Source organism: Ipomoea nil, unplaced genomic scaffold (assembly GCF_001879475.1).
Source record: "Ipomoea nil cultivar Tokyo-kokei standard unplaced genomic scaffold, Asagao_1.1 scaffold1576, whole genome shotgun sequence".
NCBI lineage: Eukaryota > Viridiplantae > Streptophyta > Magnoliopsida > Solanales > Convolvulaceae > Ipomoea > Ipomoea nil.
The window spans coordinates 1,590,609-1,605,190 of record NW_017618004.1 but is presented as its reverse complement, the minus strand read 5'-3'; the positions used below and the strand labels follow the sequence as shown (position 1 = coordinate 1,605,190).

General features: G+C 33.0%; 1 protein-coding gene and 1 long non-coding RNA gene across 3 annotated transcripts; one reads left to right on the top strand and one right to left on the bottom strand.

Annotated features, from left to right (window-relative positions):
* The first annotated feature begins 225 nt into the window (after positions 1-225).
* LOC109190810 (probable RNA polymerase II transcription factor B subunit 1-1) lies at positions 226-8,431 on the top strand. 2 transcript variants are annotated; one of them, XM_019341436.1, is made up of 20 exons: positions 226-703; positions 1,042-1,123; positions 1,486-1,547; positions 1,657-1,720; positions 1,794-1,935; positions 2,684-2,759; positions 2,902-2,994; positions 3,481-3,525; positions 4,281-4,337; positions 4,458-4,616; positions 4,831-4,896; positions 5,303-5,426; positions 6,019-6,072; positions 6,182-6,291; positions 6,371-6,562; positions 6,859-6,972; positions 7,069-7,146; positions 7,481-7,528; positions 7,743-7,811; positions 8,154-8,431. In XM_019341436.1, the coding sequence occupies exons 1-20, from the start codon at positions 623-625 to the stop codon at positions 8,238-8,240; spliced, it is 1,803 nt and encodes a 600-aa protein (XP_019196981.1). In that variant the 5' UTR covers positions 226-622; the 3' UTR covers positions 8,241-8,431. The 2 variants fall into 2 exon arrangements, with proteins under 2 accessions (XP_019196981.1, XP_019196979.1); XM_019341434.1 differs by having other exon boundaries at positions 6,173-6,291.
* On the bottom strand, positions 6,568-6,920 carry LOC109190811. The gene is made up of 2 exons (XR_002055796.1): positions 6,830-6,920; positions 6,568-6,702 (listed from the first exon to the last, which is right to left on the bottom strand). It is a non-coding gene; the product is annotated as an uncharacterized LOC109190811 (long non-coding RNA).
* Positions 8,432-14,582: the final 6,151 nt, after the last annotated feature.

Sequence of the window (14,582 nt, the reverse complement as noted above, 5' to 3'; positions counted from 1 at the left end):
ATTTTCACTGAGGATCGATCACATGACCTCCACAAAAGTATTAATTATATGTAATTATGTTATTATTTTACTTTCTATAAATTGTCTATTTAAATTCTACTATATTGATGAAAACAGAATAAAAATACATAATTACTTAAATTGAACAAATCACACATAAATTTCATAAGGTACTTTGACCGAATTAATCAAATATTATAAATATTACAGTTACAATTTACGAATACATAATAAGCAGGAACGGCGGCTGAGTGAGCGTTCTCTCAGTTGGCGCCTTGTATGGTTGGTCCGCTGGCGGAGGGTATTACTGTACTGCAAGTCTGCAATCACCCAATCGCTTCCACCATTATTCTTCCTCTTCAAATTCCACATCCCCTCATACAAACTTCTATTCACTGTTCACCACTCACCCACAAACCCTAGATCTCGGTTTCATCTAGTCCGGACTTCTCAATCCTGATTCCCTTGCGTTTTGCCCTAACCTTCTACTGATCTTCGGTTTTCATGATTTTTTGATCCGCAGTTGTTGTGAACTTGAGTTTTTGGTACCGAAATTGCTTGATTCCGTTGATTCTGAGCAATTCGTGCTTGAGTCCATATAGTGCATTCCGATTATTGAAGAATGGCGGATAAGCAGGTGATTAAGCGAGCTAAGTACAAGTCATCAGTCAAGGACACTGGCGTCCCTGGCGTTTTGAAAATGGTACTTTCCTCCTACACCTGCATTCGTTTTCTGTTTGGCCCAAATTTGTTGCAAAGCTAATAATGATTCAATATAATGAATAAAAAAAAGTACATAGCCAGACAAAGAAAAGGAATTGTGGAACGAATTTTATACTTAGTGTACTAATTAAGTGCTCAAATATTGTGGTTCTTTCTTTTCTAATGATATGTTTTATTTTAAGACAAATCTCACTGGATTTGGACAAATATGATTTTTTTTAATGTGTATTACGGAGTAATAGATTTTGCCAATGTGGCATTTTATCAAGAGTAATTGATTATTTTTTTTTTTCTTTTTCTTTTTCTGCTCTTGTGCAGACCATGGAAAAGTTCATGTTTAAGGCCAATGACCCGAAGTCATCATCATCCAAGCTTAACGTGGAGTTTAGACTGATTAAAGGTGCTTATTCATAAGCTCTTTCTTCCTTAAGGTGAACTGCAATGTTCAGTCATGTCTATGGGCTGAGTAATGCTATTGCAATGGAATTTAGTCAATATGATTGCCTTAATGAGCAGGTTTCTATTTGTCTACGCTACTTCTCTCCTTTTACCTTTTTCTTGAGGTAATAAATACCTGATTTGGTTTGGTTTTTCTTGATCATGCTATGACCTTGTGAAAGAGAAAACTAGTAGCCATTCTTTGTATATTTGTTTTGTTCTCTAGTTTGAATGTGTTGCTGTCAAACAAATCTTAATGTGCTTCTGAGGGTACCGTACCAGTAAGCAGGCTTACTAACCTGTCATCCCTTCATTGAATTGTAGGCCATAGATTCACTAAAGAGGGTACCAGTAAGCAGGCCTTGCTTAATCTTTCCCAGGATCAGGTTAGTAATGTGGCTTGAAAAAATAATTTGTGCCACCTCTTTCGGTGTCTAGTGATTTTTATTTTATAATAATAACATCTTATTCAGTAGAATTCTGTATCACTTTTAGGGTAAAAACTATATTTTTGAGTTCGACAGTTTCTCAGACCGTGATGCTTGCAGAGACTTTGTGGGTAAGTCACCTTGGTTGGTTCTCATTTTGGCAACATTCAGAATATTACTACTCATTTCTTGTTTCATGAACAGCATCAGTCATCACGTCTAGTGGAGATTCTGGGAAAACTGCCCCTGCCCCTGCCCCTACACCTGAAAGTTCTGCTGTTCCAAGAGATGAGCAACTTAGTACAGCTGAAATGGAGCGCCGAATTAAACTACTTCAGGAAAATAGGTAAATTTATTTTCCTATAGGTGACAGTCTAAAGTTACTGATTTGTCTGTCTGGCCTTTTCTAGATGGCTTTTCATGAGTGGCAAAGTATACCCTTGTCAGATTCGTTTTCTAACTCCTTTTAGTTAGTCACTCAGATTATTGTATCTCCTTCGTCGTGACAAACTGATTGTATTAAATTGGGTGTATAATGGCTGCCTTTTAAAATTTGATCTGTTTTCAGGCTGAAACAAAGGCTTTCAAGACTGAGCTTAAGGACAGTAAATCTTAAGATTCTACCAAAAAAACAAAGAAAAAAATGTACTGTCATCTAAGTACGATTCCTTATTCTGTGCTATAAATCATGTAGTTACATTTAGTGGAATCATATTAACATAACGAGGCTTATGGTCTTCAGGTATAATAATATGCAAATGGAATTGTAAGACAAGTTGAGTTTTTTTTTTTTTTTTTTTTTTTTTTCTCAGACTCAAGTTGGGCCTAGTTCTGCACTTGATTTTACCTTGAGAAGTCCCCTAAAATAAAAATTCTAGCTTTAAAATTTTCTTTGTTTATTTTCATTATCCCCATTTTATTAGAAATATATATGTATTTTGAGTATAATTTCCTCCACTTGTTTAGTGTCCCATTTATGGCAAATTCAGTTTCTAGTCAGAACTGCTTGTTAAATCTTGACCTTCCTTGATTGTTTATCTGTGAACTTTTATCTGATATATTAGGTTTCACTCACTAACAATTTTAAGTGGCAGTGAATTACAGAAACTTCACAAGCAATTTGTTATAGGCGGCATTTTGTCAGAGGGCGAATTTTGGGCAGCAAGAAAGGTCAGAAACTGGAATAATTTTTCTGTTTCCCACCATATGTCATAGACTCATAGTAATGAGTCCATTAGCTCTTTGAGCCATATATAGGACAACCATTTGCCAAGATCTGTTCTAAAAAATGTGATCTTCGAATTGAGTGCAGAAGCTACTAGATCAGGGTGATGCTAAGAGGCCAAAGCAACAGGTAGCTTTGAAAAATCACATTTGGCATAAAAAACCAAATATTGATGGTCAGGTACAGTTGCATCTCCCACATTTCCTCTCTCTTTATCCAACACCAAAGAACTTCTCTCTCTCAGTGCACTGTGTTGTTACTTTTGCTTAATTTTTGGTTTTCTTCTATTTGGTATGCCATACATCTAAGCTGAACGGGGTGCACTTCACTCCATTGTTGGTGGTTTTTGTTATAAACTAAGATTGGCTAGGGCCACTCAATTGGGCTATAATGCACATAGGCCAAACCACATTAAAAGATTGAATCCAACCAATTAGCTAGTCTAACCCATGACCTTATAAACCCATATGTTCTCTCTTATTTGATCAATGTGAGACTCTTAACAGTTTTGTTTGAATTTTGACTATTTCTTTCTTATACTGTTGTTAACAAGCCCAAATTATATATTACCTTTTGCTGTAAATTTGTTATTCTTACCTGTTTTGTCTGTCCTTTCATATTCTTATGCAGAGTTTGTGACACTACTTATCTTTGTTGTTTATTCAGCCAAACAGGATTACCTTTAACTTGACACCTGAGATCATTCTTCAGGTATATTGTTTCCTTTTTACTTTTCTAAACATGACACTGTACAACACATTTAATTATCAGAAAAAAAAAGCTTAAAATAAGAATTATCAGGTACTGTCATAAATTTGGTCCAACAAGATTTTTTAAGGATTATTTGTTTCTTCATGATATATCATATCTCTAAATCAATATATCTGTTCTACCACCAAAACTATGAGCAGCTGGGAATTCTGTGGTAACTTTGGATTCTACAACTGAGAGTTGGGGTTACCACTAACACATCCATTCACAATTGGCTTCTAGCTTGTTGCTTGTAAAAACTAAACCGAAAAAGTATCCTTAATTATTATGTCATTGCATCTTCTCTGATTGACATATCTCTAATGCAGTCCTTTCAACTCTATTTGAAATTCCTATTGCAATTCTTGCAATATTTTGAGTTTTAAATTCAGTGTTGGTTTCTAGTTTCCGAGTTGTTAGCTTGTATCATGTGTAAAAACTAAATGGAAAAGATGTCCTTAATTCTCATGTGTCATCATCTTCTCTGATTGAAAATTTGCCCAATATTCCTAAAATGTCTAGTTCAAAAATCTATTTCAATCCTTGCAAAATTCTGAGTTTTAAACTTTCTGGATGGCTCATTAATATTTTTTTTTAAAAAGAAAATTAACTGGTAAAAGAGCCTTACTAGAGTTAATACTAATGAATATGTATTGTCAGAGTAAGTATATTTTTGCTATATTTCATTTTGACTTTTTAATTTAAATGCTCTTCAGATTTTTGCAGAGAAACCAACTGTTCGTCAGGCATATCTTAAGTTTGTTCCAAAGAAGGTACACAGAACATTAGTGTATTGCCACTTTAGAGCAGTTCTGTCATTCTTAAGATGGTATTTTATTTTTTAATTCATTTGTATTGTATTGCAATCTGTGCTTTTGTTTCATGCATTCTAGATGACAGAAAAGGAGTTCTGGACAAAATATTCAAGAGCTGAATATCTCCAAGGCATGAAAAATGCTTTTGCTGCTGCTGCAGCCGAGGCAGCTGAAGATGAGGAACTTGCTGTTTTTCTGAAACAAGATGAAATCTTGGCAAATGAAGCTAGGAAAAAGGTGCTTTACTGATGAATGATGATAGGAGTTTCCATATTTTTTCTGTCAACCTCTTTTATGGTGAAATATTTCATTTGTGCTGCAATGTGCCAATATGATGCCCTCTCTCTCTCTCTCTCTCTCTCTCTCACACACACACACACACACACACACTTGTTCTATCTTTTTGGGTTTTCAAATTTCATTAACTTTTCCACAACCTTCGTTCTTTCAGATTAAACGAGTGGATCCAACATTGGACATGGAAGCAGATGAAGGCGATGATTACATTCATCTGCCAGTATGCCCATGGAACTTTGCTCTATAATTTAATTATGTACAATCTTCTGCAAATAATTGACTTTGTGCTTTTACATTATCCCTCTATCTTTTAATTCAATTCTCTCCATTCCCTTTTGTGTAAGCCCATGAAATTTGCCAAATATATTAGTTTATTTTACTCAAGGTTGAGCTTGGTGTGGTAACCAACTGCTCTAGATGGCTGTTAGGTCATGGGGTTCAAACCTTGGAAATGATTGCTGTTAACTAAGGTTACAGTGTTACACAAATCTTCCTTCATAAGACCTTGTTGTCAGGACTTGCAGCTGGGTCCAACCTTTTTATATTGTTTGATTTTTTATTTTTTTTTTATATATATATTTTTTTTTTGCATTTCAGTTCAATGTAAGTTGTTTATGAAATTATAGGATCATGGGCTACCTCGTACTGATACTAAAGAGACTGAAGATTTGCAATTTGAGCCATACAAAAGATCTTTTGGACAAGAGCTCAATCAGCACGCTGCAGTGGTTCTTCGAGGCAGAGTTGTAGGTTAGTGTTAATTTATTTATTTTTATACTAGTTGCAGCCTACAATGTTTGTGTTGGGCAAGATTATATGTTAAGTTTACAGATATGAATTTTTTTATATGCATAAACTGTAGATAATAGATAAATTTTTTGTTATGAGTGTTTGAAAAGTTATACTATCTGTATATTTGTAGGTTTAACAAAACTGTGTGCCATGTATCCGTTATGTGTATTTGCACATGTGAGCATGCATTTGGGGTTTGAGGGGAGGGGGTTTGTTTTACCGCACTTGTGTAGTTTGGTTGAAACTTGAAAGGGTGGTCTACTTTATTCCATCTGTATTTTATTCTAGTTGTAGTGACTTCTGACTTTTTCCTAGATTTACTTGTAAATTCCTGCATCATTTTAATATTTGTCAATTGTTTTGGAAATTTCTTTGCGGGGATGGAATTGATTAATTTGAAGGAGGCTCTTTTCTGTGGTGGCTTGGAGACCTTCCAAATTTGAAGGATCTATGAGTAGCTGAAATGTAGCATGTCTGTTTCCATTATTTTTTGTGTGTAGACAATTAATCCACCAGTATGTTCTTATTCATGTTGCATCCTTTCTCATAGATGAGTTAGGGGACCCAAAATCTGTAGCCGAAGCACTTGGCACTCGAAAAGAGGGTAAGATTCATGCATCTTCAATAATCTAACTTGCCACATTTCTTTAAATACTTTCTTCCTTGGAACTCAGATTTAAAAATTATCCTCTGATCTGAATTAGTTGGTGAAGAATCTGAGGAGAACTTTGGCAGAGAGCGCTCAATACGGGCATCTCGAATGGCTGAGATTGAGGATCTTCAGGCACCTCCAGAACCCCCAGTTGCCCCACTGTCTATCAAGGTAATTTTGTTGTTCAAAATGCATTTATTCTAGCTAAAGTCAATATGGGTTATGACTAAACTTTATTTCTACGAGTTAGGATCCTCGAGATTACTTTGATTCCCAACAAGCTAATGCACTCAAGGCCCTTGGGGATTCGGTAGCTGGTAACAGACAATATAAATATAGTGTGAGCACTGAAGAAGCTTTTAGCTCCTTGAAGGAATTTATCACAGAAATCAATTCACAAGGATTACTAGAGCCAATAGTCAGTCCAGAAGCAGCTTTTAAGGTAACTTCTTGTCTCTTTTTGCTTTCTTTGGATGGGGTGATATGTCATTTGAGAATTTACAATTTACAGGAGAGCATAATCACTCTTTATTATTTGTTCAAAGCCATCTGTCTTTAATGATCTTAAGTAAGAGTAAAGATCTTTATTATGTTTTCCTTCTTTAAACTGGTGTCTAGTGGGAATGTTATCCTTGGTTATTTTTCTTTCATCCTTGTGAGCAAACATCTTTTATTCTTTCATCAATAAAAAGTGAGAAAGAAATTGAACCTTTATCTATTTTTATTTTTATTATACAGGTGTTCAATGCACTGACTCAGAACATATCAAGTACCAAATATAATCTTGGAAAAAACCCTCATGAAAGCGTTTTGGATAGGTTGCCAAGTGCAATCAAGGATGAACTACTACATGTTAGTCATTTGATTTGTGTTTTTTTTTTTCTTTTTTCTTTTTTGATTCATTTTGTAGTATTGACGTTACCTAAGACTGCTCATTTTATATTGTAGCACTGGACAGCTATCCAGGAATTATTGAAGCATTTCTGGTCCTCTTATCCAATCACAACCAAATACTTTTATACCAAGGTAATCTGTTGGCTTTGCAATGAACTCTCTCTAATGAATGACATTTTTTGGCAATTATTTATCCAACATATTTGAGCACCTTCCATAGAAATATGAAAGTATTTCGACCAACTTTACCTGATATTCAACAATTTTTTCTCACTGGATTGACCTGAATAATGCAGTCTCTGGACATTTATAAGACAATATTGGGCTTTATTTTTATAATATTTCCCATGTTTTTTTTTTGCATAAAACCTCAATCTAAATATTCTCGCTGTTGTTACCTTATCTATAACTCTTTTCTCTGTATTGGGTAAAATTTATTTGACACTTTTTTTTATTTTATTTACAGGTGACAAAATTGAAAGATGCAATGTCCCAAATATATCAAAAGCTACAGGTAACTCAAATATGAACATGGTTTTCAAAATACAATCAATACATTGGGGGAAAATTAAAGCTGGTTTCTCATCTCTGATAGCTGAGGGAAAATATCAACTAATAAGTAATTTGGATGTCCTTGTGTTTGAATTCTGAAGGAGGATATAAAATTTTGAATTTTGAAATTTGAATTCAACATGGTAGCTGCATAACTGTTCTACACACTTGTTCAGGAGATCAAGGAATCTGTGCAGTCAGATTTCAGACATCAAGTTTCCCTTCTTGTACAGCCAATGCTTCAGGTCTACTATTTTACTCACTTTACCTGTAGATTGAATAATATATATTTTTTGGTATAATAAAAATGAAATTTGAACTTGTCCTTGTGCCGAACAACTTGGTTGGTTTTCTCACTATCACATATTGAATGCTGAATAAGCTAAAGCCTGTATGAAACTGAATTTAGGTTTGACAATGTTACAAAGATAGATTGGTCCGACCAGTATGTTGTCATTATGTGGTTTTGAAACCCAGCCTAGCCTAGCCTAGCCTCCATGAGATAGATAAATACGTTTTTGATGCAATGTGAAGTAGCTTTCTGATTCTCGATCAGCTAATGGTTACATTGAATGGTGTGGTTTCAGGCCTTAGATGCTGCTTTTGCGCATTATGATGCAGATTTACAGAAGAGATCTGCAAAAAGTGGAGCAAGGTTGAACGGACTTTTGTAGACAAAATATTTATAGTCACTCACTTCAAGTGTTTAAGCAAGCAAAGCAAGCAAGCAAGCGGCCCTCCCTCTGTTTACGGTTTGGTTCTTCTATACAACAACTGTACATCTTACAAAATTTTGTTGAGCTTATTTATTCTCTAATTAATATAAAAACTGCTTCATTTTTATTATGGAACTGCTCTTTACTAATGAGTCCTGTCCAGCACACATACATAGTTGCGTAAAAAGGGAGTTTGAGACTAGTCAATCTCAAAACGCTGCTCAAAATAACGTTTCAAAAAAAGAAGCTACGAGAAAAACCTAATTACCAAACACTTCAAATGCTTATAAAAGTATACCAATTTATACATTTATAAATTATTTTGTTTAAATTTATTGGATACAAGAAATGTGATTCTACTTGGACCTTGGGGTGTTTGGTTGGATGTAAGTGTAATTTTAGTCTTGGATGTAATTGTAATTTTATTCTTTTTAAACTCCGTGGAATTGCAATTTCACACTTCGCGTAATTTCATGGTGAATTACTATTTTACCCTTATTATTATTATTATTATTATTATTATAAGAGTATTTTAGTTTTGATTCATTTTTTCTCTTTCAATTTTCAATCATTCTATTTCTACCTATCAAATAATGTAATTTAAATTCTCATTTTATTATTTTCTTGTAAAATTATAATTCTTTTCTCCTTTAATTTTCTCTTTCCAACCAAATTCATATGCCTATGCCTATTGGCACTTAATCCTATTTTACCCCATAGAAGCATCATATTCATATGCCCGCACTTCTCCTACACATGCAGCCCTATACCTACTTTGCATCAACATTGAAAACTAATAAAATTTCTTTTTCCCCTTTCTAAATAAATGCAGTTATTCTTCTCCCTCAATAGTACTGTACGGCAATCAATTGTTTTCAAAATAAGAAATTGAAAGTTTAACCAATGGGGCACAGATAAGAGCTTAGAAAGAGTATTGGTGCTTTAAACTTCTGGGCATATTATTACCAAGACTAGAAGGCTAGAATGATGAGTATTAACAAACATTTCTATCAATAAAAAAAAATTGCGTGATTCTAAGTTGAATACATAAAGTCTGTCTTTCACCAAATTCTTAAAAGCGGCCGGTCCAGGGATTAATATCACTATCTCAATTATGTATATTTTACTTATTAATAAAAACATTTATTTATTTTTATTTCCATTTATCTCCAACTAATTAATAAACACAACACACCCCCCAATTTGTTTTAATTTATTTGACATAAAATTGAACAAATTAAACAACCCCACAGCTTTTTTTTTTACAGCAACGCGAGACACATAAAAACTTGTATGCTTATTTTTTCCTTTTCATTTTTTGTTTTGTTTTTAAAGGAATATAAGAAAAGAATAGAAACAGGGGACGGAATATAGGAATAAGTGGCGAATTGAAAAGCAATCACATTTTAATTATTATTACTTAATTCCAAATCTAAAACACAAATGGCAGGCAGGCAGGCAGCAACAACGTAACGAATGCAATCTGAATCGTATCCACAAGAGAGAATTGAAGGAAGTAAGAGCAGCTACTAGGATTATTGATTCAGTAGGCGGGAGGCGCCGCCGCGGGGACCCCTAAGAAGGGTCTCTTGCCGGAGGAGCAGAGGGCGGCGGAAGTGGCATTAAACAGATTGTTGCAGTCTTCATGCAGTGTGTCTTTCAGCTTGTGAAATCCGTTCTTAAAAACTCCGAATCCGAACAGCATCCCGATCACAACCACCACCAGTATCAGGCACGTGCACAGCATGCAAATCTTCCCCCCGCAGCACATCTCCGCCGTCTGTCTCTCTTTTTTTCGCCGGAAAAAGATATATAAGATGATCAGTGTGTGTGTGTATGTATATATGTATTCGGAGCTTACCGGAACAATCTGGATCTGGAAATCACCTGGGTTATGGATTGAAGAGAAAAGGAAATTTTGTATGTATATATATATGGAGCAGTTGGATTGGAGTAGTGGAGAAGAGAGATGTGAAGAGAAGGGAAATGAGTGCGGGATTAGACTCGTAACGTTTATGGTCTCTCATTGGTTTTCTAAGCGGTTACTCTACGCATTCTTTTAGTTTCTTTTCCTTTTTTCTTCTTTTTTTTATTTTATGAAACCAGATTCAAACTTTTAAGACTCCTTATCAAACAAAATTCTAAAATGTCAAATTAATAAATATCCATTAATAATCATAGGCCGAAACGTTTACAATAAAGATCATAGAATGATCAAACATTCCTAACAGTCAACCGAAACAACTTCTCTAACAATGCTACAAAAAATTTGATTCGCGAACTGTTTCACAAATTTGAAGCTGAATTCTTTGGAGGAACTTAAACCTTCTTTAATGATTTGGTCAAGCGTAACCAAGACCGACACTGGTGGAATAGTCTTGCACACCACCTGATCTGAGTATCTATTTCCATTCTGCTATCCATTGACAATATCTCTATCGGGCTGAACTGCATATCATAGTTTAGAGGAATCTCTTTTTCATTATCATGTTTGTCACCAAGATGAGATTCACATACGCTATGACGTGTTTTATCGTTTTACGCTTTAGTTTGTAACTTTTTATCGTTGAAATATATATTTCTATTAAAAGTTTACTTAGTATATAATTACTTTAGTACTTTTATTCGTAACTTGATATTTTATTTATAAAATAAAAAAATTTAATTCTATCAGAATTGTACAAGAAAAATAGAAACGATGTACCACGTAAATATAATACTACGTATTATTTATGTCACGTTTTGTGCATAACTTTTAATTTTTGTCACATTTAACTATTCAAAAACAATTGGAATAATGCATTATATTTTTTTTTTTCAAAATCATACCGACTTGAACACTTGAAACTTTTGGAGAGAAAATGTATTGCTTCAAATTGGACATTTACGCATTTCAGTTGTTTTTCTATCCAAAGATTGTAACACAAAATTGAAAGTGTTGCAATAAATATGACAAAAGTAAATTTTAAAAATTAAATTTGAAAAATGATATACATAGTAGTTGTGAGATCAAAAGTAATATAAAAGTAATTTAAAAATTTATGGTGCCTTAAATATACTTTCTAGTTGTATTCTTCACTTTTATATCACTAATCAAATAACGAGTACAATTACTAAATATACTACGGAGTATTTTTTTTATTTTTTATTTTTTATTTTTTGAAAATTACTACGGAGTATATATTATACATTCTATTTAATATAATTATACCATGTTAACGACAAGCATTTTGTGCTCAGATGGCATCATCTGTAAATATTATAATCTAATAGAGTCAATAGTATAAAAAAATCATGTCAACAATTTTCTTCTATTTTATTTTAATTTATCCAAAATTGCTGGCATGGCATGGGCATCTTGACCAATATTTATAAAGTTTTTAGAAATGTTTTCTAAAATCTACGTAAAAAAATAGAATTATTTTGTGTGCTTCTTAACGGATAATTGTGTACGCAGGACTCCATAATTGATAAGAATGTGATGACATGTAATTACGTAAATATAGAATATTGCCTTAATTGGCTCATCAAAATATCAAACGCCCTTTTAAGTAATGGTAGGAAATAAGAAATTATGTCGGTACAAACTTAACTCACTAGTTTAGTAAGTAATATTTAAGAAGATAGTAATTTAGTAGACAGTATTTAGAGAGAAGAAGGAAATAGTAAATTATGAAATCAATACTTTACTTTGTGCCCCCTAACATATGTCTTCTTTAACTTAAACAGTTAACATTAATTTTTATTTCAAACAATTTTTTTTTTTAAATCCATAAAATATGAGTACAAAATGTTATTTGTAAGGCCTTTTTATTTTCAAAAAAAAAAAAATGTTATTTGTAAGTGAAGATTAGAGATACACATGATGAAATATAATCATTTGTGGATTAAATTTGTCATGCGCCTATTTATATATTACATTATTTACATATTGTGATTGTTATTCTCAAGTGTTGGTTATATACGACCATTCACACCAATTAAGTTGATTATAGAATGTTGCTACTTACTTTTGTTGGATAAACCGTTGGTAAAATCGAATAATAATCTCACAAAAATAAGGATTATTATTTTTCTGTAGAAAATGAAAAGAAAGATGAAGAGATATGCTCGTGTTTGGTGTAGGATTTTTAGCATGAGTCGAGTGAAGTCGAGTGATCATTCTTTCCTTAAAACCTTATTTGTTATCTCCCACAGGTGCTAGGAGCGTTGTAGCCTAGGCTTCCCAGTATAAAACTTGCTACAATTCAATGTTTGAGCATCCAAGCAAGGAATCCGGTGAACTAGAGTAACGGGATGAACACAATTAGGCTAAGAAGAGAGTAGAAGCAGAGAGTTTTGAGGCTGGAAAATATGTTTTTTTTTTCTTATGTTGTTAAAATTCTGCTGCTCTGCCATCTCTTATATAGGGGTGACAGAATTCAATAACATTTAAAAATGACATTAAAACACCCATGTAACATCACCATTAACCTGAGGTAACAGCTGAATTAATCTCTCAAACGGGGGTAACAGCTGAATTAATCTCTCAAACGGTCAGATAAACTGTACAGGCATGTATCGTTTCGGAAACGGTAGGCGTTCCGGTTTGTTCAGTAGCTATAGCTATAAGTGTTGAAAATTTTTCCAAAAGGTTGGCATAACTAACTTGCAAAGCTTACCAATTTCCTCCCTTACACACAAGAAAGAGCCTCTATGCTATACACTTCAATAAGCCTTAAAAGAGCTCTTGTATAAATAGTGGGACAAATCCTCTTCCCAAACTAATGTGGGACAAAAGCTTCACTTTTTCCCTTCTTTTTTTCAACTTAATCGGTCTATTTTGAGAATCAATATCTAATTCACCCATTATCCGTTTTGAGCGTACAATATATCAATCTCTTCGTCTCACTACGAAGAACCCGAATCCACTTTGACCCGACTAAATTCGAAAGTGGACCCACTTATAATTTTACCACAAAATAACCACTTAACATGTCATTTTAAACTATTTTTCCAACAACTTTTACCTTTTATCATATGGTGTTAGGGCTTTCTTAATGAGATTTAAGATTATCAATTAAAATGTCATTTTAACATTAATTGCTTCATGTGTAAAAATAATTAGCTTAGATTTCTAAAAGAGTTGGCCTGGTGTTGAGTTTAGTTATTTATTTCAGTGATTTTTTTATATTTAGTTCTTAATCAATAATTTCACTACATTTTAGCTTTTACTTTCTTAATTTTACCAAATTTAGTCTTTCAGAGACATAATATGTCTCCTTAATGTTAACATCATAGCAAATATGTTAAAAAGAAAATGTTACATTTCTCTCTTAATTAGTTTTACATCATAATATTCACCGTACCCCTTACATGACAATACTTTACCAATTTTTTTTTTTTAATTTTATAGTAGTTATTATTAAGTAGTTTATTTTTTAACGAGGAAGGTTAGCCAATAAATATAGAGTTTCAATCAAAGGTGACATTAGTAGGTAAAATTAAGAGAAAAATTAACCTCTTTTTTTTTTTCCATATAAAAATTCTTAACTAATGTCACTCTTATACCACACGAATTAAAAATAATCCCTAATCCTATTCTCTATAATAATAATAATAATAATAATAATAATAATAATAATAATAATAATAATAATAATAATAATCCTGGTCCATTCAACAATAATGATCAAGACCATAATTTAAATTCTACAATAAATCAATCTAATCAGCACTTTGCCTCTTAATTGCTTGGACCGACTCGGTACAATGGAGATTAATATAAATATAATACGGGTTTAAAGCTATCTCCTACAATTATGACCTGCTCAGAACATCTCATGAAAAAAAAAAAAAAAAAAAAAAAACACACACACACACAAAACTCTTGGCGTATTAAATCTGGATGATCTATCTTAATTATTAAGGCTAACCAAAATACCCAATAATATAATACTTAAGAGAATTCATTCTAGCTAGCTTTTATCCTCAACGAATCCTCACGTATTCTTCCACATACAAACTTTTCCAAAAGTAATATATAGGTATATTTATGCATCATATCCACTTTTTTGCAAAGGGATATTAGGCAACCTCAGTCCACACACCTAATCTTTATATATACAACCACCCCACTATATCCAATGCTCTTCTTCGACTCGAATAACCAACTTTCAAACAACGTGAACATATCGAGTTTGAATCGATTACACTTTTTTTTTTTTTTTAATTTATTGAAAGGGGATCGATCGATTACACATTTACACATGATGAAGGGTTTGGACTCATATAGTTATATGTATGTAACAACATCTTGGG